We start from the raw sequence: 17,379 nt of genomic DNA, 5'->3' as shown, positions 1-17,379 counted from the left end.
GTTTGTATTTGAACTCTTTGCAAAGTTAAATAAAGGTTATTCTAAGAGCAACAACTTTTCATTTATTTCTGTCCGAATCTTTAACGTGTGTTTACATAATTAAGTAATTCGGGTTGGGTATGCCAGCCGGAATCTTAGTTTCTAAAAAGTCTATTTTTAGCTGCAGCAGCATGTCTGCGAGGCTGCGCATCAGCATTCCACAAATACTCAAAGTCAGTGAGTCGAGGCTTTGAAACAGATTGATGAGATAAGGGGACAGGAATTCCGGCCTAGGGCGGGGGGGGGGGGGTGCATATGTGGGCGATTGGAGGGTGCAAGTGTATCCCGACATGGGGGAACAACATCGATGGGCAGGATGGATGAACAAAACTAGCGGGCTCAAGTCCTCAAAAAACACTTGCTAATAATAATGTATGTGTAAATTGGGGAAGTCGGATGACAAGTGAGCTAAAATAAAACAGAGCTCTAGCGGAACTTTCTAAATAAAAGCAAGAAGTAGTGTTGCAAATGAAAAGAAGAAAGTAGACTCCAATGAAATTCTGCATCCACAAGTGATACCGTCAAAGTGAGATTAGAAACAGCACTTATTGATTGTTCCATAGAGTTTCGGAGTGGTAGTGGCAGTTTGTGTTTGGCGGTGTGTCCAGGTGCAACAAAAATGCTTTTGTTATCTTTAAGGTAGCTCACATGTTGTCCACCACACTCTGCTACCACATGAGAAGCAAGCAGCCTGATGTCAGAAATGCTCCAATTTAGGAAATTTGATTAGAAACTAATCAAAAACACAATATAATAGTGTACAGAGTGAAGTGACAAGCAAGTTCAGATGTTGCTTTGCTGCTATAGTGCAAAAAAAAGGGGGGGGGGAGGCTGAGCTAAAGCACTTTTAGTTTAGTGAATGGGAAAACAGTCAAAAACGCTAATACAAAATGAAAAAAAAACCTCACTAACTAACCAAGTAAATGTCAACCCACATGATTCCAGCTCTTAATGTGACTCAACTAGGCCGCGTCTCCTCAATGCGCATCAACATACGTCTGTGACTTCCTGCTTAATTACACTTTATAAACCACTTAATTTATTTAGACTTTCTTGTTTTATGTTTTAGTAGGTTTATATATTTATATTTTACAACATAGTGCAATTTTCCGACGTTACAAAAAATTGGGATGTTTTTGGGGGGTTGGAAAAGAATAATAACATCTCAATTTATTTCAATGGAGGAAATTATTTTAAGTAAATTGAGTTATTTGATAGGTAGTTGGACCACAACTGCAAGAATATGTTTGATTCTTGATCGAAGGGGTGTTTGCCAAAAGCTATCTATTATTGAAACACCAGGGAACTATTTTAGAGTAAAATGTATTTTTTTAAATTAGCATCATCATGTAATTTTAAGATAAAAAAAATAAAAAATAAAGTCATCAGACAATGGCTGGATGGCTGGATAAAGTTGTGTTATCGTGACACATAGACGTAATTTACATACCAGGTGTTTGGACCATGGCTGACATAAAGACAGGCAGCCACGCCCATCAGACAAACAAAGCAACAACAACAAAAGGCCCCAACTTGCTTGCGTTTTCCTTTCAGTCCAGTTTGAAAAAAAAAAAAATTGGAATGCTTTTAATTTGGTAGTCCTTACCGGGAAGTGTCGTGTCGCACTTCAGCTAACGGAGACGTGCGCCTCTCACTTTGGACGAGCTGAACTCGGATCAGTTTTACTGGGCTTTCACCTGGGACAAGACGCGGGCTCACCTGAGCACAGCAAAGCCCGCCTGGCGTCGGCCCCGAAGGGACTGCTGGGCTGGTTCACCTCCGCGGAAGCTTTTAAGGAGAAGAAAAACGTCAAGTGCAGAAAGAACTTTGTCCACGGATAATAATTCATTAACCTGGCTAACTTTTAACGAACACTTGCCGGGCTGTTGGCACGAGGAGCCTCTGTCAGTCGTGAGTAGTCGAGCCAAGATACTTCAAGAAGGGACAAAAGCTCACACTTCCGGTGTGTTTTTATTTAATTTATTTATTATATCTGAAGAGGAATATTAAGCATGCTCGGGGCGGAGAGCAGACTGGAGAGCCGGCTGACTAAGCTGGAGGTCCTCATGAGGAATCCGGAGTCGGCGTTAAACTTGGGAACACTGCTGGTGAGTTGAATAAATAAATAAAAATGTAACAGACAAGAAGCGAAAACATGACGTCATACTGTAGCGTCATTAATAGCCGCAGGTTAGACTAGCTCATTTGACACCTGAAAACACAACACTCACGGGACAGGTTATTTAGATACACACCCACATTCAAGGTTTACTTTTGGTCATTGCTCTTAATATGTTTGTGGTTTATTATCAACACCGCAGTGACCTAGTGGTTAGCACGGCTCCCTCACAGTTCTGTGTTTGAATCTCAGCTTCCTTCCTGTTTGGAGTTTCCGGCTTACTCCCACATTCCAAAAACAGGCATGTTCAGTTCAGTGAAGACAATGTCCATAGGTATGAAGGTTTTTTTTCCCCAGTCCAGGGTGTCTCCCCAAATATTAGATGGCTTCAGCTTACCTGAGGACAAACACACAACAGAAAATGGATCCAAGAAGAATCTTATGGGCTACCTTTGACCCTCTCCTGTATGGATGACACTTACAGACGTTTTAATGTTTGCTTAGTGAAGAATGTTTCCTCATACGCTGAATCGTTTGTCACTCCTGTAAACGACATAATACAATGGCAATTTAAGAAAATAACACCGTGCGGTTGTCTTTGCAAAGACTGCCACTGGGCCTGGTTGAACTTTTAAGCGTCCAGCCAGATGGACACAGAAATGTCTGCTAAGCTAGCTAACTGCTGTGGGCAGCTCCCATGCAGGAAGAGTGAGGTCACGTCCTGGAATTGAGGTGGCCATAACCCTCGGTGACCTAACCCTGTCGCCTTCCCGTTTGTTCGAAAACACAAGCGGTTTTGATGTTGTTCTCATCAAGAGAATAAATACCACTGAGAACTTGACATCTCGAAAGGTTTGGCAGGTGTCGCGACTGCAGTGTTTGCAGTTTTTGTGTGCTTAACATTGAACAATGATTGTTTACGGTTCAGAGACGTCCCTTGTGTTGCTAAGTTCTCAATAGTCTATTGTTCTGATATTAATAATCATTAACAATAGGGGGGGGGGGGTTCTTTGCACTTTCACAACTACAGGAATCCCCCCAAGTAGTGAGGAGTAGAAACATTTAGTTGAAAATGAAACACCTCAATGGAAATCAAAGGAAATATCAATTAATGCTGCACTTTTCTCACATAGAAAATAATGTAATGTGTTTGTTTATTTTTGTAGTTAGCCATCATAAAGTAGCTAAAACTAAAATAAAATAAAAACGTTTCACGCTTTGATGACTCTTGACAGTTTGTGCAGACTTTACATCCTACCTCGTAGCATTTATAGCTATTGTTTAATTTAAACAATGCACTGGCAATTTTTCGAATTGTTCCGGGGGGGCAACAGGTGCGAGGACGCTGCTGTCTGTGTCAAAAAATTGCCATTACTACTTTCCTATTAGCTATTTTATTACATTTAGGATTCAGTAATTTACTTTTTAAAAATACAAACATCGCAAGCAACTCTTTACCTTGAACTGAGCACGTTGTGTACTGAACAAGCAGCTAGCGAACATCCACTACTCCCAATTGTGAGCTGGATCTTTCTTTGCGTCATCTTGACAAGTTTACCACCCTGATTTCTCGTGTCAACCTCACAAGGAGCCTCGCCAGCCCGTTGGACCACTGTTGAAAACTTACATCACGTTAGCATCTACCAGCCAATGCTAGCTAGTCCTCAGCTAACAAAGCTTAGCACTCCTAACAATAATCTTTATTTTTACTATTATTATTGTTGCAGGAGTTGATTTGTTGCATTTTTGTCTATTGATAGGCAGCTTGAGAATACACCGTTGTGGTTATATACCTTTTATTTGATAGTTTAGCAGCAAGACCTTAATGTGTAAATAATTAGCGTTTCCTCTTTTTCGGTCAGCATCGACTTCCTGTTTGCCAAAAAAACGTCTTTTTTTCTTCCCGGTTTAACTCGCTCCTATCCTTTCTTTCTTGACTTGCTGGGGGGGGGGGTCACATTATTGAAATGCTCGTTCTGTACAGTGCAAAGCATCCATCTCCTTTGAGTGAGCCAAACTTAGTTAACATTTTTCTGAGGACGCGCTACCCGATCATGTCGAGATTTGTTCAGATTCCAGAAACGACCATCAAAAGGAGTTAACTCTAATTGTCAAGTTGGGGGATTTATATAGTAGGCTAAACACACAAAATAACCCATGACTTGAATGGCACTTGTTAATAGAATTACAGACTGAAGCACACCTAGCAGTTAGCTGCTAAGATAGTTTTATTAGCCTTATGTAGCTATCTACTAAACATTTTAACACTAGGGTGTGGTGGTCTTATCTTGGGTCAGCTGCTGTGTAGTGTGCTTTATTCGCCAGCTAGTTTTTAGTATAAGTATAATACATAATACAGTAACTTGTATTTATAATTTCATATGTATCTTTGGATTAACTAGTGAAGTTCTGGAGAGTGTCTGTCACGGAAACGCACAAGTAAGGTCAATAAATTGAGACTACAGCCTCTGAAATATCTACATTCTTATTATTTCTCTAAATACTCATGAGCTCATGAGTTATATTCATTTACAAAGACAAAAACAAAGGACATTTTCGCGATAGTTAGCTGTAGTTTCAAGGTGTTTTTTTTCTAAAAAGCATTTTCGTTTTCATTTTATTAACTATAATAATCTTAGTAGTATAAAAATACATCAGCCTTGATTGTTTGTCCTATTTATTTTGGTAACATCATTGCAATGAAATGTATACACGAGTATGTGCTGTGTGCGTAACGGCAGCGTCAGTCCAAAGCCATAAGCTGTTTGTCCCACAATAAATAGCATGTGAGCCTTTGGTCTATTTCCACTCGTCTGCAGTTGGGGGGGGGGGGGGGGGAGATCTCTCCTCACTGCTGCTATTTAAAGACGCAGAATTGTTCCGGTTGCCCCCTCTGCCCACCCAGGCACATGTCTAACGAGCCGGGCCGAGAAGATGCACCGCACCGCCGCGGCGTTTTGATTCCATGCTGAAACCTGATGCACCCGATGCGCCACAGCGTTCAGCTCCTGTCCATCTGTCTATCCTGCTGTGTTGATACATGGATGGATGGACAGTTAACAAAAAAAAAAACTTTCCGAAGAAGTAGCTTTGTTATCGCACCATTTCATGTCCCGACTTACCAAATTTACAGTATGTATTGGAATGATGATAGTTTTCTTTTCCTTCCAGGATTCCATAAATGCCTTGGCTCACGATTTGAACTACCCCGCTCTGCGCAAGAACAAGAACATCGAAACATTTCTCAGTCGATGTAAGTGCTGCTGCGTGGAAAGGGACCCTCATGTAACATAAGTGTTTCGCAACCTTTATGGAGCCAGGGCACATATTTAACATTTGAAAAAAAAAATCTCATGGCACACTACCAAACAAAAAAAGCCCTAGAAAGTGGATGGATACACATATACTGTACCTTCTATCATGAAGTTGCCTGACACTATACGTCATTGGCATAGATAGTTAAACAATTATTTGAAGTAAATGAATAATAAGTAAGCCACAATTGTGTGCCACAGCAGAATCACCATCATAATGTATAATCACTGTCATGTTATATACGGTATTACTGTATATGACAGCCACACAAAACTAATACAAGTACAAGTAACTTTATATTTTGGCTTCCATAAAGATCGGATGACTCAAACTATCACCAGACGTGTCGTCTATAATACACAGTCTTACATAGTTGCCGGAGATTCCCCATTAACTCTTGCTAGAAAATGTATGATGGAGGTCGGACATCGGATTGAAGTTTGACCTGCCCGTTTGCCGTGGCAACGTGCCCCCATCGCTCTCTCCGCAGATGAAAAGGCGGTGAGCCAGCTGCGCGAGCTGCAGGTCAAGCTCGAAGACTTTGAGAAGGTGAAGCTGATCGGAAGAGGAGCTTATGGAGAAGTGCAGCTGGTGAGAGCCCCTTTTATGAGTTCAATGTGTTGTACACCAGCCAGCCACTTTGTTAGGTACACCTGAAAAATCTGCCAAGGTCTATCACAAGGTCTGGCTCTAGTGCCACATGTGGCTCTTTAGTTCCTCTCCTGGATCTAAAAAAAAATGTAAATTTTTTTTTTCAAACATATATTTACATTTGCATAAAATAACCTCTAAATTAATGAATGATTTAGATTTAAAAAAAAAAAAATGGCCAAATTTGTAAGTTGCCAGAAAGGTAGATGAAAAAGTTTTAAAGTACCTCAAAATGTCCAAAAAGTGACCATAAAATGTCCAAAAAGGAAGAGGAAAAGCAGAAAGTAAAGTAAAATGTCCATGAAATTGGCAAAAAAAAGTCCGAATTTTAAGGCACCAAAAAAAGTTCAAAAAGTAACTATAATATGCCCAAAAGCAAAAGGAGAAATTCTCAAAATTACCATAAAATGTACACAAAATTGCAACAAAAAAAGTCTGAAAATGTTTTTTAGGGCAGATTTAAAAAAAAAAAAAGTAGAAATAAAATATCCAAAAACAAAACAAGAAATCCTAATAAAAAAAAAATGTAAATACCACAAAATGTCCCCAAAAAATTTCCAAAAATGTGAGAAATTTGACAGAGGAAGAAAAGTCTCAAAATATATGATTTAAAAAAAACAAAAAACTTTTTTTTACTGGAGACGAAGAGTTATAAGAACATGAATCTCAAAGTGGTGAATGCTGCATATTTTTCTGTTATGTTGCAGCTCTAATTAGCTCTTGGGCCCTCAGAACACATGAACTAAAACACTGTTTTGTTCATCACAATGTTCAAATGTTTGGCGGCTCCAGACTTATTACTAGATTTATGGACATTTATTTCAACCTAAAATGAGTCCACACTTCAAACTAAAACCACAATTATAAACATTGCTAGTAGGAGACTTAATTACATGGCCTTACCAAAAAATGTCAACCCCCCACCCCCCCTCGTTTAAGCATATAGAAAGATAGAAAGCGTATGGCGATGACATTTTTCGAAACAACTACCAAGCAAGCTTTGAAATGTTTTTTTTTTGTTGAGCATTTACCTGCATTAATTTTCAGAAATATAATGGAAATGCAAGTGGTTTTCTTGACAGATAAATATCCCCAAAATGTCACTGCTGTCGAGAACACTTCAGTAAATTGACAGTTTAAGTGGTCCGTATGTTTGTTATCAAACAGTTAACGCCGACTGTCTCGTGCTCTTTTCTCATGTAAATCGGTAAAATGCAAAATATTTTCGGCTTAACACAAGCACATATCTTGGGTCAAAAGGTTGCAACATCAATAAATCGCTTTTGCAGCATATAAATGGGACAAAAATATTCAACAAGATCCACTCCATGATTGCCTTCCACTTGTGTTCTCTATTTCTTAGGTGGGGAATTTAACCCCCTTGTTTATTTTTTTTACTCACTCAAGAGATCTGAGGCACAAGCTCACAATACGTTGGTGTGTGCTGAGAGTTTTGTGCTCCGAGCCTGTCTGGACAAGAACAGTGTGCGGTACAACATAGTGAGGGTTTTGCAGCAGTTTTAACAACATGTGTGAGCATGTCCTTCTCCAGGCGGTGCACTTTTAATTACAGCCTCATGCATCTTCAATAATCCCAATCTTTGTGACACTGCGATATTCTTGTTGTTCGTATGTAGCTAACGCTGTATGCATGCCAATTTCCAGGTGCGACACAAGGCCTCTCGGAAGGTTTACGCCATGAAGAAGCTCAACAAGTTTGAGATGATCAAGCGGTCCGACTCGGCTTTCTTCTGGGAGGAGAGGCACATCATGGCCTTCTCCAACAGCCCATGGGTCATCCAGGTGGGCGCATCTTCCTGCTTTTGTTACACCTTGTGATCACTTGATTTATATAGCCAGTTATAGTCATAATACATCTTACACACAGTACATTCTTCATTCTACATCTTTCCTCTTAATTGCTTTGCCCAAGGGTGTCCAAACTTTTCCTCTGAGGGCCACATACAGAAAAATCAAAGGATAAAAGAACCACTTTAGATTTTTATATTTTTTTTTTACTTGAATTTATCAAGCACACCAAAATCAGTTTTTTGAAAAACTGCTACCTGAACAGGTGAATAATTTAGTTGGATTTTTTAAAAATTTGGGGTATTGGAGACTTTGTAACCCACCAGAAAATATCCGCCCGAGCAGCCAAATTCTATTTCTACACTCAGAACCAAAAGAGGAGACATAAGACGACCATTTTTAAGTTCGTTTGCATATTTTCATATTTAGAAAAGCTCTACTATATATCAAAAAATGTATTAGTAGCAGATTCTTTTTTGTATAAGCACCTTTAGTACAAGCTGTGGGCCTCTTAAAAATGGGTAACGGGCTACAAATGGCCCCCCAGCCGTAGTTTGGACACCACTGGCTTAACCTAACATTTAAAACTTGTTTTGATTGCTCCACTAAGAGGGATTGTGTGAAATCCCTGTTCATGAACAGAGGTGGCAAATCCAGGTCCAGAAAGTAAAAACCCTGCCACAGTTTGGCTTTAGCCCAGGTGCTAGCTAGCTAGCTTCCCTGGTGCTTGTTTACCTTTTTGGGAGCTAATTAGCTAACATCAGGGGCGAAAGCGAAACTGTGGCAGGGTTTTTACTTTCTGGACTTGGATTTGCCACCTCTGCCAGTGAACATCAGTCACACACTAATAACACAAATATTCCACTTGTTACTTATTAATGAGGATAAAACCCACTATGTATCGTTAAGTGATGCTAACAGCTACTGGCTAATGTACATTTCACTGGCGTGTGTTCCACAGCTGTGTTGCGCCTTCCAAGACGACCGCCACCTGTACATGGTGATGGAGTTCATGGCGGGCGGCGACATGGTCACGCTCACCTTGAACTACGACCTCCCGGAGAAGTGGGCTCGCTTCTACACGGCCGAGGCGGTGCTGGCCCTGGACGCCATCCACTCCCTGGGCTTCATCCACCGCGACGTCAAACCGGACAACATGCTGCTGGACCAGCACGGGCACCTCAAGCTGGCCGACTTCGGCACGTGCATGAAGATGGACTCGGTAAGTTGGCGTCTGAGCTTTGAAGAGACGGTTGACTTTTTTTTCATAGCTAAATTGCCCCACCTAGTGTTGAAATTGTTTCATTAAAACACAGCACACAATGATATCATTTTTGCTTAGTTTTTATACATATAATGTGTTTTTGTGCGTTCCAAAGACAGGCATGGTGCGCTGTGACACCGCCGTGGGCACGCCTGATTACATCTCCCCCGAGGTGCTGCAGTCTCAGGGAAGCGTGGGTCACTACGGGCGGGAGTGCGACTGGTGGTCTGTCGGCGTCTTTTTATATGAGCTGTTAGTAGGTGAGCGACCTCTTGTGGATGTGATCCGTTAATACACTCATTGACCACAACATTAGGAACAGCATGAGAGATCATTTTTAGTTTTCTTAATTTGGTATTTAATTATGAATATGTAAAAAAAAATTTTTTTTTTTTTTTTTACAGGTGAAACGCCTTTCTATGCCGAATCTCTGGTGGGAACCTATGGAAAGATCATGAACCACAAGAATTCCCTCATCTTCCCGGATGATGTGGAAATGTCCCAGGAGGCCAAAAACCTTATCTGTGCCTTTTTAACTGACAGGTTTGTACACATATTTCTATTCACATGCATCGTAGTGACATTGTGGTTCTTGATGTTAGAGAGGAAGAAGTATGGTTGATTTTATAATAAATTCCAATGTCACAGGTAAGAAGGCTTATAGCACTCAAGGATTAACAAAATAGCTTGCGGTATATAACAGAGCACAATTGTTGTTGACTGTTAACTAATTTGCTCCAAAAAAAACGTATAAATACGTTCCATTTTAATTAATACCAGTGTCCCAAAGACATATTTATATGTTTTTTTATGTATTTTTATGCTAGAGCATACAGAAGGCTTTGATGCAGCCTCTAAACTGAAGAGAACGCTTGAAGCAATAGTAGTTATTACAAAACGCGGCCAGCAGGTGCTAGCAGAGTAAAAGAGATCAACCAGGGCCATGTTGAAAACAATCTGTTTTCTCCACAGTTATAAACAGATTTCTGAATAATGTTCAAACTTAGCTATATTTTAATGCTAATTGCTTCAAAATGGAAACAGATGCTAGTATACATTTTTTCTTGGTGAAAATAGAGACTCTAATCTTTGTTTTGATAGGTTCCATGTTTTTATAGCAATAGAACATAATACTCTGTGGGCCTTGCAAAATCAGTCAAAATCCAGTAAATTAACCAAGCGCAAAGGGGGTTGCTTTAGTGAAAATGGCTGGGAGTGAATGAGTTAATGATAAGCATTTAACAAGTTCTTTGCTCAACTGTCCTTGTCAGTGTTGTATTGAGCAGTTTACTGTCTTTCAAAAGAATTGTGAATTATAAGTTTTCCAGTTGAGACTAACTCACATTTAATTAATTAACTAGTGCTGTCACTATCGACTATATTTAGAATCAATTCATCGACTAATCTGATTCATTTTAATTTTGCATTAAAGTGTATTACAAAAGCATTTTTTTACCCTGTTTACTGTTTATTAACCAGTGATTTGTGTTTATTTTGTACTACGTAAAAAAGGGACTTGATGTTGTATTATGTTACTGGTCCGGTTATTGTTTACCAAAATCTCCAAACAGATGTTTGCAAATTTCTTATTTTGATTAAACAAAGAAGATAATCAGTTTTACTCTATTATTAAAAAAAAGTTTGTCGATTAATTTGAAAATCGATTACTTGTCGATTAATCGATTCATTTTGACCGCTCTACAATCAACATTCATTTCTACAAAAGTGACCAAATTCTAAACCACCCGGTGGAATGAATCATTTAAATTTATACACATGTATGCATCGCTGTATACATGTATGATGTATTTGGAATGTGATTTCATGGCATTTTTGCCACCTGAACTGCCTGAACCCCATGAAGCATTCCAAACATTTTAAAAATACCAAAGAAAGCTTTTTGTGTAAATACAAGTGTAAAAGTTAAGTGGCTGTGAAAATGTTGTCAAGGGCCTTTCCCTGGTAGAAGAGACAACTTCCTATTTACTTTAGTAGACCCCCCCACCCCCCGAGAGAGCTCAGACAAGACCCTTTCTACCTCAATACAGAGGAGCCTTTCACTTTTCTTGCCTCAGTTTATTTACCTTCTTACTCGGCATTCTCTCAGGTGAAAAAGTTACCTAACCTGGTCTCAACACTCTTGTGAGCTTTCATACCACTCTTTACTCCACCATGACAGCATTTTCACTTTTTTTTAATGTTAGCGGGGGGGGTTTTAACTTTTAAGCCCACTCGTCTCCCTTTTCCCGCTCCCCGCCCCTTCGTTTTCTTCTTGTTGGCTGAGTTTGGAATGTCCCACACGTGGCACGGCCGAACTGCCGCGCCCCCTCCAGTCGTGCACCCACAGCAGTGGAAGAAGTGGGGGAAGAAAGTGGAGGTCGAGTTTCAGGGGAGTTAATCGGACTTTTATGATCTCGGGACGGTTCTGGTGCGCGCCCATCAGTGGTCATGTGGTTGTCCATGCGGGTCTCTGCGGTCCGCGCCTAGTGGTCCGTCCTCCCAATAGTGACTGCGATGTTGATGCTGACGGCGGGAGGTGTTTTCAGTCCGATTGATTCACGCCCCCGCTGTGCGCAGGGAGGTTCGTCTGGGCCGCACCGGAGTGGAGGAGATCAAAAGTCATCCTTTCTTCAAGAGCGACCAGTGGAACTTTGAGAACATCAGAGAGAGTAAGTTTCTTTTTGGAATTCTTCTGGTTGCTCAACCTACTTTATTTTTTTTGTTTTGACTATTTTGGTGGCCAGTCATAGTTGTTGGAGGACTTTTATGCCATGTATGTTTGGCACACATGCTCACCATGTGCTCGTCATGCATAAGGCAACGCAGAAGACCTGCAGGCAGGAATAACTCCGCAAATATGATAAATGCTTGTGGAGTTTATATTGGAATATGAAAAGCAGAGGCACAATATTTCAAACCTTGCCAACAACATATAGTCAAAGCAAAGGGTTGTTATTGTTTGGCACCAAATCTTGTGAAGCAGCCTGATATGTGTGAGCCAATTATTATGTCATTTTAGCTGGCTTTTATCAGGCTTGCGGTGGGTGTATTCGGGTAAATACATGACACATTTTCACATGATTTTGAGCAAGATAATAATAACACTGCAAAGCCATAGGAATCACACGTTTGAAAAAGAAAAAAAGAGAAATAAAAGCTTTGGCGACTTTATAGTTTACGATAACGGGCTACAAATGGCCCCCGGGCCATAGTTTGGACACCACTGGCTTAGCCCAACATTTAAAACTTGCTTTGGATTGTTCCACTAAGAAGGATTGTGTGAAGTCCCTGTTTATGAGCAGAGGTGGCAAATCCAGGTACAGAAAGTAAAAATCCTGCCACAGTTTGGCTTTAGCCCAGGTGCTAGCTAGCTAGCTAGCTCCCATGGTGCTTGTTTACCTTTTAGGGAGCTAGCTAGCTAGCATCAGGCGGCGAAAGTCAAACTGTGGCAGGATTTTTACTTTCCGGATTCCTGAATTTGCCACCTCTGTCAGTGAACATCAGTCACACACTCATAACACAAATATTCCACTTGTTACGGATTAATGTGGATAAAATCGCACATGTGAAAAAGCAGCCCACTGTAGAATAAAAAGAAATAAAGCTTTGACGACTTTATAGTTTTGTGTATTTTGTTAGTCAATAGAATCAATTTAGGTGATGTTCAAGCAACTTAATTTAGCTTTAAAACTATATACACAAAAAGTAGTGTAACTACTAGTTACTTAATTTACATTTATGTTACTTAAAATGGTTGTCATCCTAAAAAAAAAATCACATTAATATGTTCTATGTAACCTAATATTCTGATTAATAATGTGTTTGTGGAATTAATAAAGCAGGAAAATCCACCCCGTTTTTATCCATCTCAGGGGGCGGCCATTTTGCCACTTGCTATCGACTGAAAACTGATGACATCACAGTGGCCCAGGTAACGAGTACGACCAATCACGACTCAACTTCTGAATGTCACATGGCCAAACTCGGAAAGCAGGTCAGCCGTGATTGGCTGTTACCTGAGCCTTGCGCAACTGTGATGTCATTTTCAGTTGACAGCAAGTGGCAAAATGGCCGCCTCCTGAGACCGATTAAAAATGAGTGGATTTTGCTGCTTGATTTGTATTCCACAGACGCAATATTAATTAGAATGTTGTGTTTAGACTATTGAAGGTACATACAATTTGTTTTTATTGTGAAGTACTTTTTTTTTTCGGTTTACTTTAAAGGATTAAGTTCCTTTAAAGTTGTGGAGCATTCATATAATTGGACTGCAGATTATAAAGTATGAAGAAGCCTTGTCGTGGAACTTCTGCTTCTCCTGGTTTCTATTATGACAACACAGGACTTCTGATTAGAATCCCCCGCTTAGGCCCTATGTTACACATACATACACACACACACACACACACCCTTCCAGTTTAAAAATAGCAACAATGCCCCCCCACTGCACGCGCCTCGTAGGTTCAAGCTGAAGATGTCGCCATCATGGGTGAATGAGTGAACGTGCCTTGGCAGAGGCACCGTCCTCGTAGGGGCGGGTGGGGCCAGCCGTGCGGCGGGGCCTAATGAGAAGGGATGCCCCAGTAGCGGGGTTTGCGCCCGCTCTCTTGCTGTCACTGTGGCCAGTGCTGCCTGTCATTAGCCAGCCTCTATCAGGGTGCATTCCGGGAAACGGAGCCACAAGAGCCTCCACTTTTTGGCTTTTTTTATCCTGATTTGCTTCACTTCTCCGCGCTCCACTTTCACATTTATCACCATGTGTGACTTTTTTTTTAATGATGGGCAACTATTTTTTTATGTTGTGTCAAGATTATATTTGAAATAATTTATTTTCTGCATACAAAATAAATTATTCATAAAAGAAAAATAATTTGGGTGTAATTTGGCCAATTCTGAATAATCAACCCTGGAACAATCTAATCAATTTGGTAGAAGATGATTGTTGATTTACCATTTAATATTTTGATCAAATTGGATTCTTCATATGTTGGACTATGAAGTGATTTTCAGGAAAAGTACAATAAGTAAGTGATTCGAGTTTATTCAGTGCTAATGCTAATCGCGATTGTTATTCGTTTAGCATAGGCTAATTTTGTGTGCAGAATATAAGATACAATGAGTATTTATATTCACTAAATTCAACTCACGTTCAACCTTAGTAGACTTTAAAAAAAATTATTAAAAAATATAATTGTTGAAATTTTTTTTTGGGCGGGGGCGGGGCGATTAATCGATGGAATAATCGATAGGAGGCTCGATTTTCCAAAAAATCGTTAGTGACAGCACTAGTTTTATGCATACAAAAGATAAGGAACAATGAGAATATACATCCACTAAATTCAACTTAAAAAAATGATATATATATATATATATATATATAAAATAAAAAATGTATTTATTTATTTTTTGTTATTATAATTTAAAAAATATTAATAATTTTTTTTAATCGAGTCTCCTATTGATTATTCCATAGATTAATCTGATTAGTCCCCCCCCCCCTGAAAAAAATATACTGGTGGGGGGGGACTCGATTATTATTATTATTTTTTTTTTAAGAGTTATTTTTTTAGTTATTATTAATAAAAGAAGAATTATTTGGGTAACATTTTGCAAATTCTGAGTAATCAACCCTGGCACAATCTAAATAATTAGATAAAAGATGATTGTTAACATTTAGGATTATTCAAAACTTCTTTCACCAATCGACATTTTTTGTTAAGTGTTTGTGTGTCCTTGAGAAGAGAGCAGCGTTCAGGCTATATTTGTAAAAGCCGCTGTGTGTGTGTGTGTGTGTGTGTGTGTGTGTGTGTGTGTGTGCACAAAGTGAGCACTGTGCGTAAAAAGGAGCGGTGGTCACGCCAGCCTTACCCAAGTCTCGCTGTTTTTTTTCCCCCCTTCTTTTTTTTTTTTTTTTTAACCAAGAGCAGCACTGCCAAAGCCTGCTCACTTGTGAAGGGAACTTTTGAAGGCTTTCACGTGCGTTTAAATGTCTCTCTCCAGCTGTGGCTCCCGTCGTCCCCGAGTTGAACGGCGACATCGACACCAGCAACTTTGATGATTTTGAGGATGATAAAGGAGCCGCTGAGACCTTCCCGCCACCTAAAGCTTTTGTGGGTAACCAGCTTCCATTTGTTGGCTTCACCTACTTCAAGGAAGACCAGTAAGTGTTTTTTTATTATTATTTTTTTTTTTATCATGACACCTGCTTGTTACCTTTTTTCAGTTTTCACGTAGTCCCCCCCACTGAAACGAGTAGCAAAGGTAATGTAGGCCTCTGACAGGGGAAACTGAGGCCATGGCAGCTACTTTTTTTTTTTTTAAATAGAGCCTTCCAGATTTCACACACTGTACGCTTGTTCACTCTTCACACTGCGCTGCCTTGTTCTGACAGCCGGCCCAAAACTGCCCTCGTCTCTCACCGTGAGCCTCCCAAATCCTGTATGCTCTCAAAGTGCACGCAAGCAAAGAAAAAAGTCCATTTTTGGCTTGAGGCTGTCTGAGTGCTGTTATTACAAGAAGTTGTTATTGTTGTTGTTCCTTTGCAGTCTTGTCATTCTCAAGATGTGTTAACAGACAATAGCCGAAGTAACAATAGGGTATTTTTAAACATAAGTGTCAAAAGCATGTGCAGATGCTGGTAAAAATATTCACCATCTGCCTTTTTGTATCTGGAAACCATTTTTCCATCTTGCTAATACTATGTTGAAGGATCATGTAATAATTTCCAGATATAGTCGCTGACCATTAAACGTCTCTCATCATCATCATCATAATTAAAACCACTCCAGGAACATGAATGTCTAAGTGGCCTTAAAATATAAACATGTGGTTGTTTTATTTAGGTGTAAAAACTACATGTTGCAAAAATTGGACTCTTGTTTTCTCTCAGGCTTCTGAAGGCAAAGAAAAACATCTCCGAGCAGGATTGTGAGAACGAAAAGGAAAAATTAAAGGAAAAGGAACAGCGCTCTGACAACAAAAAAGAAGTAAGCCATTCGCTCACCTGCAGTGTGAATTTGATTTAATAGAGGCACGGTAGTAATATTCCTCTCTTGTTTGTTAGCAACTGCAGAAAAAACTGAATGAACTGGAGGAGCAGCTTGACCATGAAATGCAGGCCAAAGACGAGCTGGAGCACAAGTTCCGGTACGAGTTGAGCTTCAAAAATGAAAGTTTTTCACTCCGTATTCTCCTTTAAAAAAAAATGCTGCGTCTCCACAGAAATGCCACCAACCGTTTAGACAAGTTGGTCAAGGATTTAGACAACGAGGTGAGGATGAATGCCATTGCAGCTATGCGGCAGTTTTTTTTTCCGCTTAGCCCGAGCGTGTTCTTGATCCGCCAATCAGATGAATAGCAGACAGCGTGTGGAGGCCTCGTTGAGGCAGATGGAGCGCGAGCGAGCGCTACTGCAGCATCAGAGCACCGAAAACCAGCGCAAAGTCGAGATCGAGACGGACAGGAAACGCGGCCTGGAAAATGAATGTGAGCGGGCGCCTCAGCCTTCATTCTGCGCGTTCTATCATTTTGGATGAATTGATCTTTTACTTATGTCTTTACACACTAGTGAATAACTTGAAGGACCAGTTAGAGGATCTGAAGAAGAGGAACCACAATTCACAGATCTCCAATGAGAAGAACATCCAGCTGCAGAAACAGGTACGGAAAAGGGGGCTAAGGGTGATGTCTGAATAAGCGAGTCTGTTGACAAATCGGTACAAAAATGAAAGAATTATTTTACAACTTTTCCATTTCAGGGCCTGCCTCGATAAATCACTTTATGTATATTATATTAGAATTGACATGTTTTTTTACACACCTATAAAACTGCTGGGGCAGAAGTTTGACCGACCCACTAATTTGGGTCAATTTTACTCAACAATTTGTTGGGTTGTTAGCAGGTTGGTCCAATTTTTGACCTAAATTTATATTCACAAAATTCAACTCGCGTTCAACCTTAGTAGACTTAAAAAAATTTGTTGAATTTTTTTTTAGGCGGGGCGATTAATCGATGGAATAATCGATAGGAGGCTCGATTTTCAAAAAAATCGTTAGTGACAGCACTAGTTTTATGCATGCAAAAGATAAGAAACAATGAGTATATACATCCACTAAATTAAACTCCTGTTCAACCTTTGTAGACTTAAATTTTTATTTATATATATATATATTTTTTTTTAAT

The 17,379-nt window shown here is 39.8% G+C and overlaps 1 protein-coding gene across 2 annotated transcripts in view; it reads left to right on the top strand.

Moving 5' to 3' along the window:
• Positions 1 to 1,668: 1,668 nt before the first annotated feature.
• LOC144039332 (rho-associated protein kinase 2-like) overlaps positions 1,669 to 17,379 on the top strand; it is a 33,479-nt gene continuing 17,768 nt past the window's right edge. Inside the window, exons 1-14 of one of the 2 annotated variants that reach the window (XM_077552555.1) lie at positions 1,669 to 2,147; positions 5,330 to 5,411; positions 5,964 to 6,064; positions 7,790 to 7,927; positions 8,895 to 9,155; positions 9,313 to 9,457; positions 9,602 to 9,740; positions 11,775 to 11,866; positions 15,198 to 15,357; positions 16,087 to 16,183; positions 16,261 to 16,343; positions 16,419 to 16,467; positions 16,547 to 16,682; positions 16,765 to 16,856. In XM_077552555.1, the coding sequence (XP_077408681.1) occupies positions 2,052 to 2,147; positions 5,330 to 5,411; positions 5,964 to 6,064; positions 7,790 to 7,927; positions 8,895 to 9,155; positions 9,313 to 9,457; positions 9,602 to 9,740; positions 11,775 to 11,866; positions 15,198 to 15,357; positions 16,087 to 16,183; positions 16,261 to 16,343; positions 16,419 to 16,467; positions 16,547 to 16,682; positions 16,765 to 16,856 (1,671 nt within the window). In that variant the 5' untranslated portion in view covers positions 1,669 to 2,051. The remainder of the gene's footprint in view (positions 2,148 to 5,329; positions 5,412 to 5,963; positions 6,065 to 7,789; positions 7,928 to 8,894; positions 9,156 to 9,312; positions 9,458 to 9,601; positions 9,741 to 11,774; positions 11,867 to 15,197; positions 15,358 to 16,086; positions 16,184 to 16,260; positions 16,344 to 16,418; positions 16,468 to 16,546; positions 16,683 to 16,764; positions 16,857 to 17,379) is intronic. The other variant, XM_077552556.1, reaches the window with a different exon arrangement.

The sequence above is a fragment of the Vanacampus margaritifer genome, chromosome 19 (assembly GCF_051991255.1).
Source record: "Vanacampus margaritifer isolate UIUO_Vmar chromosome 19, RoL_Vmar_1.0, whole genome shotgun sequence".
Taxonomy (NCBI): Eukaryota; Metazoa; Chordata; class Actinopteri; order Syngnathiformes; family Syngnathidae; genus Vanacampus; species Vanacampus margaritifer.
Note: the sequence above shows the minus strand (reverse complement) of the source record. Positions and strands in the feature narration are given on the sequence as shown.